Source organism: Gambusia affinis, linkage group LG15, assembly GCF_019740435.1.
Source record: "Gambusia affinis linkage group LG15, SWU_Gaff_1.0, whole genome shotgun sequence".
Classification (NCBI taxonomy): Eukaryota; Metazoa; Chordata; class Actinopteri; order Cyprinodontiformes; family Poeciliidae; genus Gambusia; species Gambusia affinis.
The window spans coordinates 26,427,146-26,439,608 of NC_057882.1; the positions used below are offsets into that span (position 1 = coordinate 26,427,146).

General features: G+C 43.9%; 1 protein-coding gene across 4 annotated transcripts in view; it reads right to left on the reverse strand.

Annotated features, from left to right (window-relative positions):
• Positions 1-630: 630 nt before the first annotated feature.
• The window catches only part of larp1 (La ribonucleoprotein 1, translational regulator), a 33,773-nt gene continuing 21,940 nt past the window's right edge, over positions 631-12,463 (reverse strand). For all 4 annotated transcript variants that reach the window (XM_044140480.1, XM_044140479.1, XM_044140482.1 and 1 more), the window contains 14 exons: positions 12,149-12,311; positions 10,564-10,708; positions 9,891-10,059; positions 8,803-8,969; positions 8,354-8,449; positions 7,395-7,721; positions 5,956-6,079; positions 5,500-5,705; positions 5,323-5,429; positions 4,648-4,805; positions 4,432-4,576; positions 4,250-4,359; positions 3,595-3,722; positions 631-2,613 (listed from right to left, as the gene is read on the reverse strand). In XM_044140480.1, the coding sequence (XP_043996415.1) occupies positions 2,392-2,613; positions 3,595-3,722; positions 4,250-4,359; positions 4,432-4,576; positions 4,648-4,805; positions 5,323-5,429; positions 5,500-5,705; positions 5,956-6,079; positions 7,395-7,721; positions 8,354-8,449; positions 8,803-8,969; positions 9,891-10,059; positions 10,564-10,708; positions 12,149-12,311 (2,267 nt within the window). In that variant the 3' untranslated portion in view covers positions 631-2,391. The remainder of the gene's footprint in view (positions 2,614-3,594; positions 3,723-4,249; positions 4,360-4,431; positions 4,577-4,647; positions 4,806-5,322; positions 5,430-5,499; positions 5,706-5,955; positions 6,080-7,394; positions 7,722-8,353; positions 8,450-8,802; positions 8,970-9,890; positions 10,060-10,563; positions 10,709-12,148; positions 12,312-12,463) is intronic.

Sequence of the window (12,463 nt, forward strand, 5' to 3'; positions counted from 1 at the left end):
ATAAACCTTTTTTTGTTCATTTATTTTGGTTTCATTGCGACTTTTTGTGTTCTGTATTCTGGTAATATTACTACTTTGTTTTTGTTATTTTGCATCTTATATGACTTTAATTTTGTAATATTCAGACTTTATGATCAGAACTGAGGAGAATATTTCAGTTCTTCTCTGAAATATGGAAACCCAGAGATTTCATCTGTGAATTTTTTTTCCCAAAAATCTACAAGTTGATGAAGCAAAGATATGGATTTAACAGCACTGAGGAAGAGGAAGAGGAAGAGGAAGCCACAGGAAACCCGCTGAGCCCTGAACAATCACAGAGGAACTTCCTGCTCCGTCATTAATCACTCTCCAGCTCCACTTTCAGGTTTTTTGTCTGTTTTCAGTTTTTTTTTTTCTTTATTAAAGAATAAAGCATAATTACTACAAATTACAAATAACACTAATAGCGAATCACATCAGCCTACAAAGCAGATATTATGAATATTAAATGTTATAATACAAGCTCTCATTCAAGTATTTTACATTTTTTTCCACTTTATATATTTTTTTTGTTCCTTTTATCCTCATTTTCATCTTTTTTTTTCCTCACAACAAGCCAAAGGAAATGTTAGATGGTTCAGGTAGTTCTTATTCTTATGGCTTCATGGAAACTTTTGTCCTTTTCAATCTCATAAGCAGCCAAGTTTTCCATCCGGATCTCAAGTCTTTCTGTTCTCACACCTGCCTGTGCGGGCGGCGCCCCCCTGGTGGTGCCCCCCTGGTGTCGCCCCCTGGCGGCGCCCATCGTGTGGCGCCCATCGTGTGGCGCCCCCTGGTGTCCGCCAGCAGCCAGCAGCAGATGGATTCTTCCCGTCACATTAGCGGGAGGCTCTGAGGAAGAGGATGAGCTGAGGAAGATTTTCCATTTTTACGTCCAAAGCAGATTGGGGAAAAAACAAACAAACAAAAAAAAAAAACCATCGCGGCCAAACGTGACCTTCAGAATGACCTTCATCACCAGGAAGCAGCCAATCAGGACAGAGTCACTCAGCTTTTTCCAGCTTCAACACAAACAGGGAAATTCAGCTGTTTAATCCGGTTAATGTCAAAGGTCACGACCAAAACAAAAAATTTAAAAATTCAGCTTCTCAGGAAATTTAAAGACAAATTAAAAACAATTCTGATTGCTGTATGCAAGCATGTTGATGGAAAGTTGTGTGGAAGAAAAAAGTGCAGCAGATAAAAAAAATAATTCTGAGAATTGTGGAGAATCGTCTTTTGATTGGGAAGTAAATTTATATTTTTCCTCTACAGTTTGAGGAGTCTGGACTGTTTATTCAGTGAATGGAGACAAAATTCACATCAAAATTTAAAATGGTCTTTTTTAACTCGCTAATTTAAAATAGTTCTAATAGAAGCTTAAAATTTCTGAGAGTCACAAAAAGTTAAGCTGTGTCACTGCAGGTTCTGAATCTGGACTGTTAGAATCACATTACCGACATAAAGATCATAATCTAATTTATTAATTTGCTCCTTTTGTCAACATTTTATGTTTCTCTCAAGTTTCTCACAAAAATGTAGAAATATCTAATTCAAAGCTCAACTTTTTGTTAAAGAATTTCCCAGACAGAAATGACCTAAACAGATTTAATAATTAGTCCGCCTTGCTGTTATTTTTACCCATTTTGACATTGGAACTAAAAATAATCAGATTTGATCACAAAAAGTCAATTTTCCCTTTTGTGTTAAAATTCCTCAGTTCTAACCAAAGCAGAGCAAATTAAACAAAAGAAATTTAAAAGAAAGAGTTAAAGACACAGAAAATATAGAATCTGCTGATCTTTATCTGTTCATGTTTACACGACGACATCATCGGATCCGGGTCCGGTTCCGGTTCCGGTGGATTAGCGTTGCTGGCAACTGGAAGAAGGAGGAGCCAGAAGGCGGCCATCTTTAATTCTCACTTGAGTTGGTTTGTTTTTTAAATCTCAGTAACAGAAGGAAGACGGTTCAGACGGATGGGAAACCCGGCAGCACCACCTGGTGGCCACTGCTGGAACAGGCCACCGTGGTAACCATGGCAACAGCGAGGAGGCCACAGAAAATCCATCAAAATAAGGCAACGTTCACAGCCTGACGCACCGAGTCTCTGCTTTTATCTGGCCGAGTCAGATTCATCTGAGGAACCGGTCTGGTCCGATCCGGTCCGGGACGAGGAGTCAGAACCTTCCAGACGGAGCGGTGGGGGGGAACTTGTTCTTCAGTGATTTATCCACAAATTTAAACCTCTCGAGAGAAATCAAACTCAACAGTTTTTTTTTCTGAAACTGATCAGGTGAACGAATGAAACGCTCCTCCCCTCCGGCGCCAGGCGGACCCGCTCGGCTCGGTCCATGCAGAACCGTGCCGCAGTTACTTCAGTGTTTTAGCGTCTGGTTCTGCAGCGGCTCTCTGGTTCTGGTTGGAGGGTTTGGCAACGTCTTTGGCTGAGGAGCCAGCAGCAGCAGCAACGGGTGTGGGAGGGGCGGCGGCGCCGGCCTGGCTGTGGGGCCGGCTGGAGGACTGGGACGGGTGGCGGCGCCGGCCGTCTCCGCTGGACGGGTGTCTCCTGCGTCCGCCGTCGTCCATCGGAGGCTGGAAGAGGACAGAGCGCTTCAGGAAGTGAAGAAAGGATTCAGGGTTTCTGCCGCCTGTAGCAACTCAAATCCAAAACTTTTTAACAACATTTTGAATTAGATTTAAGTAGATTTAATCAGTCACATCAACTGCCTCAAACCAGAGCAAAAGAACAAAACAGTGCTGGAGACACTTAAGACCTGCACATGGACTGAACTTTTCCAGCCATTTTGACTCAAAGTAGATCGCTAGGCAATTTGGGGTTAAGTGCCTTGCCCAGAGGCACATCGACATGTGGCAGGAGGAAGCTGGAATCGAACTTACAACCTGTAATTTATGCATTTAAGGCCAACACCTCTTTTTCTTCTTAATTTAAGACATTTCAAGGCCTTAATTTACAAACATAAATCACAGACTATTTAAGACCACTGAATGAAACTTAAGACCCAAATCACAACAGAAATTTACAGAACCGCTCATTACATTCATAAAATTGCTTATCCAGACCATAAAAGAAATAGTTAGCAAGAGTATATTAGCGGCTTGTTAGCATTAGCCTAGAAGGCCTCAAGTTATAGAACAAAAAACCCAACAATGTAGCATAAAATAGTTCTGCTTTGATAAAGTTTAAGATGATTCATTTAAGGACAATTTAAAAATGGATTTAAGACATTTTAAGGCCTTAACTTTAAATACATGAATTTAATACTTATCAAGGATGTTCAGACAAGCTGATGGAGTATTCTCTGAATTATTCTGATGATTAATTAGATAAATTAATGCTCCTGTTCTGTAGTAGCCATTTATGCTAGCAAAAAATATGAGAAAATGTCTGTAAATTATTACATTTCTTTTTTCAAGGTGAAAACATTTCCTATTTTTTCACATCATTGCTCTTTTGGATCTGGATGATATTAAACTAAATTTAATTTGCTTTAAGGATTTTTCCTAATCGATCTTTGGCGCAGTTTTGACCTTCTTCTTCTGCCGTTTACTCACGTCGATCCTGAAGTCCTCCAGGCGTTTGAACTTGCTCAGGCATTGCTGCAGTTTGGGTTCGATCTCCAGGTTCTTGGATTTGGAGTATTTGAGGAAAGCCCAGAACTTCTCCAGGCCGTAGAGCTGACCTGAGACCCGGACAGAGGATCCAGAACTCGCATTAGATAAACTGCAATGTTCATTTCATGGGATTTAATGCCACACTGGAAATGATACAGGTGTTTTTATAGTTTACACATCTGAACAGTTATTCTAGTAATCAATCAATCTGATTAAACATTTTCACATTTAGCAGATTTAAGAGTATTTCAATTATTTATACAATAAAAAACATTTTATTTTATAAAATAGAACATATGATACATATTCATTTAGCGAATGTTTGTAGCAAAGGATGAATCTGAAAATATTTCTACATGTGAAAACTTGAAGTGAGCATCAGTCCAGTGGAGAAATTATCTGGGATTATTTATTGGATTAACTGATTACCAGATTATCTTTCATTACAGAATAAATTTGTCATTTGAAGAGTTTTTGGTAGAAAATCTTTACAGATTTTTTTCATTTTAAGTGGAAAATATTTTTATTCCTGCTCCAGTTAATGATTAATCCATCACTAAATTAATCGATTAATCGTGATTAATCGATTCCTGACCTGCTTCGTAATCTTTCATGGTTTCCTCCTGGAAGTCCTTGAAGATGTCGGGTCTGAACTTCCTCTCCAGCCCGTAGCTGTAGTACCGGAACAGGCACTCCAAACCGTACCTGCAGCACACAGCCAATCAGAACGAGCCGCGCCGCGCCAGCCAATGAGGCGCTGCGGAGAGCGACCGCTACCTGTAGCCCTCCCTGCCGTCCTCCACCACCAGCTGCCTGAACTCCTCGTACATCTTCCTGTTGAAGTGATCCCGCAGGAAGAACGACCAGAACCGGAACAGCGTGTTCATCTCCTGCGATTGGCCGATTCCCAGCCGCTTCCTCTCTGCGATGGGAGGAGAAAACAGCCATCAGGTCGCTAATCGCCGGGCAGCGCCGGCAGTGAGGGAGGCTTACCGTTCAGGCAGCGCCGGCGGTACTTGTGGTAGACGTGTTGCGTGAAGCCGTTCTCCTTCAGCAGCTCGTGTGACGGGTGCTGGAACTTCGGCAGGGACTGCGGCGTGCAGCCGACACCACCGAGGGCGGGGGTCCCTTCAGACGGGCTGGCGTTGGAGCTGCAGGGGCGGAGCAACGGGCGGCAACATTATTCCTGCTGCAGTTAACGATCGATCCGTAAATTAATTAATTGGAGCAACACCTGGAGCAACAGGTGGGGCAACAGGTGGGGCAACAGGTGGAGCAACAACTGGAGCAACAGGTGGAGCAACACCTGGAGCAACAGGTGGAGCAACAGGTGGAGCAACAGGTGGAGCAACAGGTGGAGCAACACCTGGAGCAACAGGTGGAGCAACAGCTGGAGCAACAGGTGGAGCAACAGGTGGAGCAACACCTGGAGCAACAGGTGGAGCAACACCTGGAGCAACAGGTGGAGCAACAGGTGGAGCAACAGCTGGAGCAACAGGTGGAGCAACCTAAACCCCAGAAAACTCTGAGGTTCCTCCACAGCCAGATTTCCTCGGCTTTAAACTCCAGTCTGCAGGATTTTGACTCGTTTTCCATGAAAACCCGACGGCTTCTGTTTCCTCTCTGTAAAATCAGAACTTCCTGCGTACCTGAGCAGGTGAGTCTCACCTGACGGAGGCGGTGCGCGAGCGGTGCTCCCTGGAGTCCATCACCCAGCCCACGTGGCACTCCAGAGGCGGGTTGGAGCTGTGTCGGGTCTTCCTCTTCCTCGGCGTCTGAAACAGACGAAACCCGTAAGACGGCCATCGACTTTTCCTCATCAAACCGCGAGATCCTTCGTCTTGCCTTGGCGTCGACCGGCCGGCTCTCCTTCACCACCGGGTAGAAGCGCGGCGTCATGGCGGCGTCCTTCCTGTGGGGCGTGCGCGGTGTGCGGGGCGTGCGGGCGCTGCGGTAGTTCGGAGACTCGGGCACGGCGGTGGGCAGCGAGCGCGCCGTGGAGGACGGATCGGGAACGCCAAACAGTTTGTTTGCCAGAGCGTCTGTGGGGACTGGAAACGGAGAGGAACAGGAAGTGAGGTCACTGGAAAAACAGTCTGAATTCAATCGTTAATTCCTGGAAATAAAATCCACATTCTGAAAAAAACATAAAACCGTCTGAGTTCCAAGAAGAGAAATCCCAATTCTCAGGAAGATATTGGAATGCTGACAGAAAATCTGAATGTATTTTTCTGTATTGGCCCTAAAATGTTATAAAGAAAAATCCAATATGACCCAAAATCCTGCTAGTTGTGTTCTTACTCTGCTGGGGGCGGGGCGGCCCCGGCGGCACTTCCTGGTTGGGGTCAACCGGGGGTTCAGGGGTCAGGCAGTCGAACTGTTCACGGCTGATCAGATGAACCTTCTTAAAGTTTTCCACCTCTTGCTGCAAAAATACGACACAAAAATTATTTTCAGTTGGTTTTGAGCCCAGACGGACCGTAAGGATCATCGGTAAACCACAGCGACCCGAAACGCTGGTACCGCTCGGTACCGGACCCGACCCGGCTGAACGGCCTGCTTCCCGTTTGAACCAGCAGCTGAACGCCTCCGGGCCGCACAGCGTCCATCTTTGTCTCCATCAGGCGGCCAGCGGCTTATAAACCCGTGGTCCGTGGGGCGCTGGTCGTACGCCGGGGAACACGTGGAGGTCCCACACAACAATCAAACAATGGGTCGCCGCGGCAACAAAGCAGAACAAACTAAAAGCAGCGCTCTGTGTTTCAGCCAATAGTCCACAGAGTCCTCTGGTCTGCGGCAGAAACGCCTCCAAAAACAGAAAAGAAACACGGAGCCAGAAAAGCTCCGACACGCCTTCAAAATAAAAGACCTGGTTTATTTCTCACTTTCTTTTCTAAAAGGGAAACTTCAAACGTGTGAAATATTTTCTAAACCTGGTTTTTATTTCAATCATCTGTTCAGTGAGCGTTAAGGCTGCAGGAAATATTTGGTCATAAAAATATAAACAAAATATTAGGAAAAGTTTCAATGAGGGAAACAGATTAGTTAGCAGGATGTGATGTCACAAACAGACTCAATCATTTGCTGCTGCTGATAACTTGATGCTGATGTGTTTAGATTAATTATGTCTACTAAGCATTAATGATCATTTTTAAAACTTTTACCAAAGCAGATCTTCACAAGAGGCTTAAGATTCTGTTCATTTATTTTGATTGTTTCGACTTTATTCTCCTGACATTTTGATTTCATTTAAGAAACAAATTCAGGTTTGATCTGATGACATGAAATATTCTTTGACTTTATTGTTGAGATTTTTTCTGGTAAATAAAATTAAAATAAAATAATTATATTCCGACTCCAATTCAAAGTCCAACTAAACAAAATGGCTGCCCTAGGTGTGACATCACTTGTAACTATGGAAACCCAGGAAAAAATTTATAAGCAGTCAAGTTTTCCATCCAGATGTCGTCTTTCTGCATTCATTTTTAGGTGCAGAAAATGTGAAAGTATTGATTATGTAAACACTGATTGGTAATTATGTTTAAATAAAATGTTAAGAACCTGATCAGTGAAAATCAGCTTCCTGTCAGACTGATGGTTAATAAATGTGTTAATAACTGAGAATGAAGGACGCTGCGTCTGTAATTCAGCATGTTTTAGTTTCAAATGCGAGACGACGATTCGTTTCGGTTTTCCTCGGTGTGGTTTGGGTGAGCGGAGCGGCGGCGACCTCGGCTGACCTTGATGGTGGCGTACTCCGGCTCGTACTTGTCGTCCCACAGGTCCTGCTCGTAGTAGAAGAGGCCGTCGTTGATGACCTTGGCCAGCTCGCTGGTCAGCTTGGCGCGCGACGTGTGGTGGCCGGTGCGGTCGCCGCCCGGGTGCTTCCGCAGGTACGGCGGCGTCTGCGTGACGATGAGGATCTTGTTGACGTCGTGGTCGTCCAGCTCGCAGTCCGAGTCCTCGTCCGACCAATCGGTGAAGGTGTTGCGCCGGCCGTCCATCTGCTCCATCTCCTCGTCGAACATGAAGTCCAGCTCCTCCGGCTCGTCCGGCTCGGCGCCGTCCTGATCCGGAGCCCACAGAAAATATTAAAACGTTTTAATACATTTCATCAGAATTTAATGTGGAAACGCAAAAAGAGACAAAACGTCACATTTAGCTTCAGGAAAACAAACTTTTTGCTTTTACTTGAGTAATTTTATTGTGAAGCGACTCAGAGGAGGAAGAAAACGCAGAAATATCTTCAACACATTTTACTCAAGTAACAGTAAAAATACTTTTTGAAAAATGTAACCAGTTCCTATCCAACTCTGGTCTGAATGAAAAAACATTTTTACCAACAATTTACTGACAAACCAGACGGTGAAATGAAGCGTTTATGGTTTTTAAACCGAATGTTCAAATCAAAGACAGTAAATCTGATTTATTTTATTTTAGATTTATTAATGCAGATTCGTTTCTTGAGGCACAGAATCTCATTTTTAAAACTCTCCCATAATAATAAAAATAGAAATAAAACCATCTGTAGGCAGATCAGTATAAAATAATAACTACAGCCGTTGAGCAAAGTTTATGAAAAATCATTTTCTTTTTAACAAACTTTTTCAGAAAATGAGAAATCTTTTCTTTCCCATTTCACGCCGTCGCCTCCCAGTTTTCAGCCATTAAAACCAGTCAGTAGTTATTCATTTCCCACCTTGTTTCCAGCAGCCAGCGGCGCCGGCGAGGAGCTGGACGGCGGCAGCGGCGATCGCAGCAAATCGTCTTTCTCCCTCTGCTGCAGCGAGGGCGCCTGAAACATGGAGCAGACGAGATGAAGGAGGAAAACTCACCTGGATTTGTGGAAAATAATGAAAAATAATACATAGCATGTCTGATAATAACTGACTTTACTCTAAGAAATGGACAGATGTGTTTAGAGCACGAGAGTCCTGAACCTCGTTAAGGAGGAGGGGCTCGTTAAGGAGGGGCCGTTAAGGAGGGGCCCGTTAAGGAGGAGGGGCTCGTTAAGGAGGGGCCCGTTAAGGAGGAGGGGCTCGTTAAGGAGGGGCCCGTTAAGGAGGGGCCCGTTAAGGAGGAGGGGCTCGTTAAGGAGGGGCCCGTTAAGGAGGGGCCCGTTAAGGAGGGGCCCGTCATGTCTGGTACCTTGGGTCTGGCGGGCGAAGCTCTGGGTCTCTTCTTCACCTCGATCCAGGACTCGGAGTCGAGGTCGGGCAGGCTGGCTGAGAGGCCTTTGGGCATCGTCTTCAGGTTGGACACGTCTCCGTCGGGTTTGGTCTGCTGGTGCACCGGAGTGGAAGATCTGGACGATCCTGCAGCAGAAACACAGTCGGGTACATTGCTGTTTAAATATCACATCCTAAACATTCCCATCAGACACTTTAAACACCAAGAACTCCTGGAATTCAGGTTTCTGCAGGTTTTCCCAACTCAAACTTTATCCAGCCGGCAATAAATTTACACTTATGGATAAAACAAAAGGTAGGTAGCTAGTTAGCTTCTCTGTGTCCATAGCTTGCTAGTTAGCATGGGCATATTAGCAGCTAGTTAGCTAGTTAGTTCTGTGGCTCAACTGCCTTGAGCCACAGAACAAAAAAAGGTTAATAAAAACAAACTACATTAAATATATGAGAGCATACAAAAAGAAAAGCTAGCTGCCTTGGGTACATTAGCCGCAACTTTAGCCTGACAGAATCAAGCCACAGGTAAATAAACTACATAGAATATGAGACTAAATCCTGCAGAGACACAGATTAAGACATATTCAGGCAAGCTTTTTAATGAGTTTAAGACATTTGAAGAGATTTTAGATGCATAAATTTAAGACTTTTATGAATTAAATTTAAGACCTATATCTCCACAGAAGTGTAAAAACTTTGTCCAGCCACAAGATAAACTAACACATACCTACGACAGACGCAATAAAGCTGGGTAGCTAGTTAGCAAGGGCATATTAGCAGCTAGTTAGCGCCTGCAGTTAAAGAATGTAATTCAAAATTTAGCCTGGCAGAAAAGTACTGCAAGAAAATAAAACTACATAGAACATGAGTAAATAATTCTACCAGGACCAAATTTAAGACAGATAAACATTTTTAAGGCCAACTTACTGGCTTTTAAAAAAAAATTAAATTAAGACTTTTTAAGGCTACCATAAATGAAATTTCAGACCTATATCTCAACAGAAATCTGACCAAAGAGGAGCGAAGATGCTGGATGAATTTTTTTCAGCTGACCTCTGAACTCCTCTGCCATCTGCCTGGGAACAAACTCAGGACAGTTGATGAGCTGGGAAAAGTCCGTGTGGTTCGGCGCCATCAGGCCCGGAAGAGGCCACCGCCCGGGATCGTCCTTCCGGCGAATTTTCATGTCGATCACCTCCACTTCTTTACTGTCCTTCAGAGCCTTTAGAGCAGACAGAGAGAACATAAAGATCTGGAAACAGAGTTTCTGCTGCTAACTCAGCTAAAAATGAAGAAACATCAATTTTATTAGATTCACACTTTTTATCCCTAAACTGAAACCAAAATCTACATAATTTATTATTTCACAGAAGCACAACAAAATGAGAGAAAGAAAAATTGATTTTTCCAGTTTCTCTAAACTCTTGTTGCCGATTATCAGAGGAAAAATTTTATGCTTTTTAACTTTTTAAATGTGAAATAAAATGTTGTGATATCGTAATTTCTCCTGTCAATACAACAAATATTTAGTTGTAAAAATATTTCTTACTCTCCGCTCCCTCAGCTAAAGCTCAGTACCTGTACTCGCCTTTAGAACAGCCTCAACAGTCTGGACAAGACCCACATTGATGATCTTATTTTATGTCATAAATACAGAAAGTTCACTGCTTTTATCAGTAGAAATGTTTGGGTTTTGGGTTTTAATTTGTCTGTATGCGAGTCTGACCTCCAGGATGAGCGAGACGTCGGTGGTGAGCGCCTGAACTCTGTGGAAGCCGGCGATGAGTCCGACCGGGAGGAAGCCGTCGGCGTCCATCTTCCTGCGCAGGAAGAAATCCCGCTGCAGGTTTTCCAGGCTGAAGTAATATTCTCTGCAGGAGACGAAACGTTGATCTGCTTTCAGCTTCACCAACACAACACCAACATCTGGGTCAGGATGAACCCGACCACAACAATCAGCCGTTTCCTTCTGACCCGTTTGGTCGGTCTGATGTTTGGACCTGCAGGTCCAACGTTTCAGCTTCTAAAGACCAGATTCTCTGACATCCACCAGCGATCAGCCTGAGGCTTCAAATGTTTCTGCAGGAGAAACTATTTTAAAATAGAAACCCGACTTCACCCACATCAAATTTAGATGATACTGAGAATCTAACTCCAGAGGTTCTCAGTAGGGTTGGGGTCAGAGGTCAGAGGAGGATGGTGACCTCACCATGAGTTTCTGCCCACAGCAGCCGATGACTCAGTGGTTTTCCTTCAGCATCAGATGGTTCATCGTCATGATGAAGATGATTTTACTGCTGAAGGTTCGACTCTTTCTGAACCAAGACAGAAAGTGATCAGTCAGAAAGTCCAGATACTTTGCTGAGGTCATTTTCACACCTTCATGGACTCTGAAGGGGCCGACCAGCTTCCTCCCTCTCTCTCTCTCTCCCTCCCTCCCTCCCTCCCCCCATGATGTCGGCCCACAGCATGACTCCACCTCCTCCTTGCTGACGTGTTGGGTCATGGTGGTCGTCCACCACTGATCCACTGCTGCGTCCATCTGGACCATCCAGGGTTGCCCAGCAGTCATCAGTGAACAAGTCTGTTAGAAAATGAATCTTCCTGTCCGGCTGGGTCCACTGGGATCACTGGGATCACTGGGATCACTGGGATCACTGGGACCGGTTCTGCTTGTGAGTTCTGGTTAGGGGCCCAATAGTCGGTTGATGCTCCTCCATCCTCTGGAGGATCCTCCACCTTGAGGCTCCAGCAGCTTCTAATAACTGTTTATAACTGTTTTTAACAGCTGCTCTGTTAAACAGAAACTTTCCTCATTCTGCCTTCAATTATAGCGACTCAAAAAGCTCTGAGACACAAAACCATCTATGAATTCAATAGCACAACAAAAAATGTGACCTTCATGACACTTTAATCCAATTTCATAATAATATGGAACATAGTGTAAAGAAATCCCAAAACATTATTCCCACCAAGATTTCTGGCATTTTAATGAATAGGAATAATTTTGCTAAATAATTTACAATAAGAGAAATTTGATCTGATTTAACTTCAGACAGCAGAAATGTTTTACAGGTGTCAATGCTAAATACCAAACTGTTCAGTTTGAAACATTTTGAAGAATTTAGTGTAAAAATTAAACCTCTAATGTTTAAATGAAACTGAATCATCTAAAGAGTTTTTCAATCAGAACTGAAATTTTCTTTCTCCACTAAAATCATCCAGAGGTGAAACATGAGGAGCTCCACATCGCCAGCCATTAGTCACCACCAATCGTCAATAATTGTTAATAATAATAATCATCTGCTTACATCTGCCTCTTGATGTAATCCTTCAGCAGCTCCTGGTCGGCGGCGTACAGCTCGCTGCTGCTCAGGTTGTCGTAGTAATACGTGACCGAGCTGCTGAACTTCTGGCCGTACGGCGCGTCTTTCCCCTCGAACGCCTTGTATCCGTAATGGTAGTCATGGTTACCTGCAGAGACAGGGGGCGGGGCTTATTCCCACCAGTCTGAACAGGAAGTGATGCGCGCCATCTTGGTAGGCAAACGCAGCGCAGAGCAGAAATTTTGATCCAGAAATTATTGCAATGAATGTTTTTAAACCATCTTCAACTAAAAATAATAA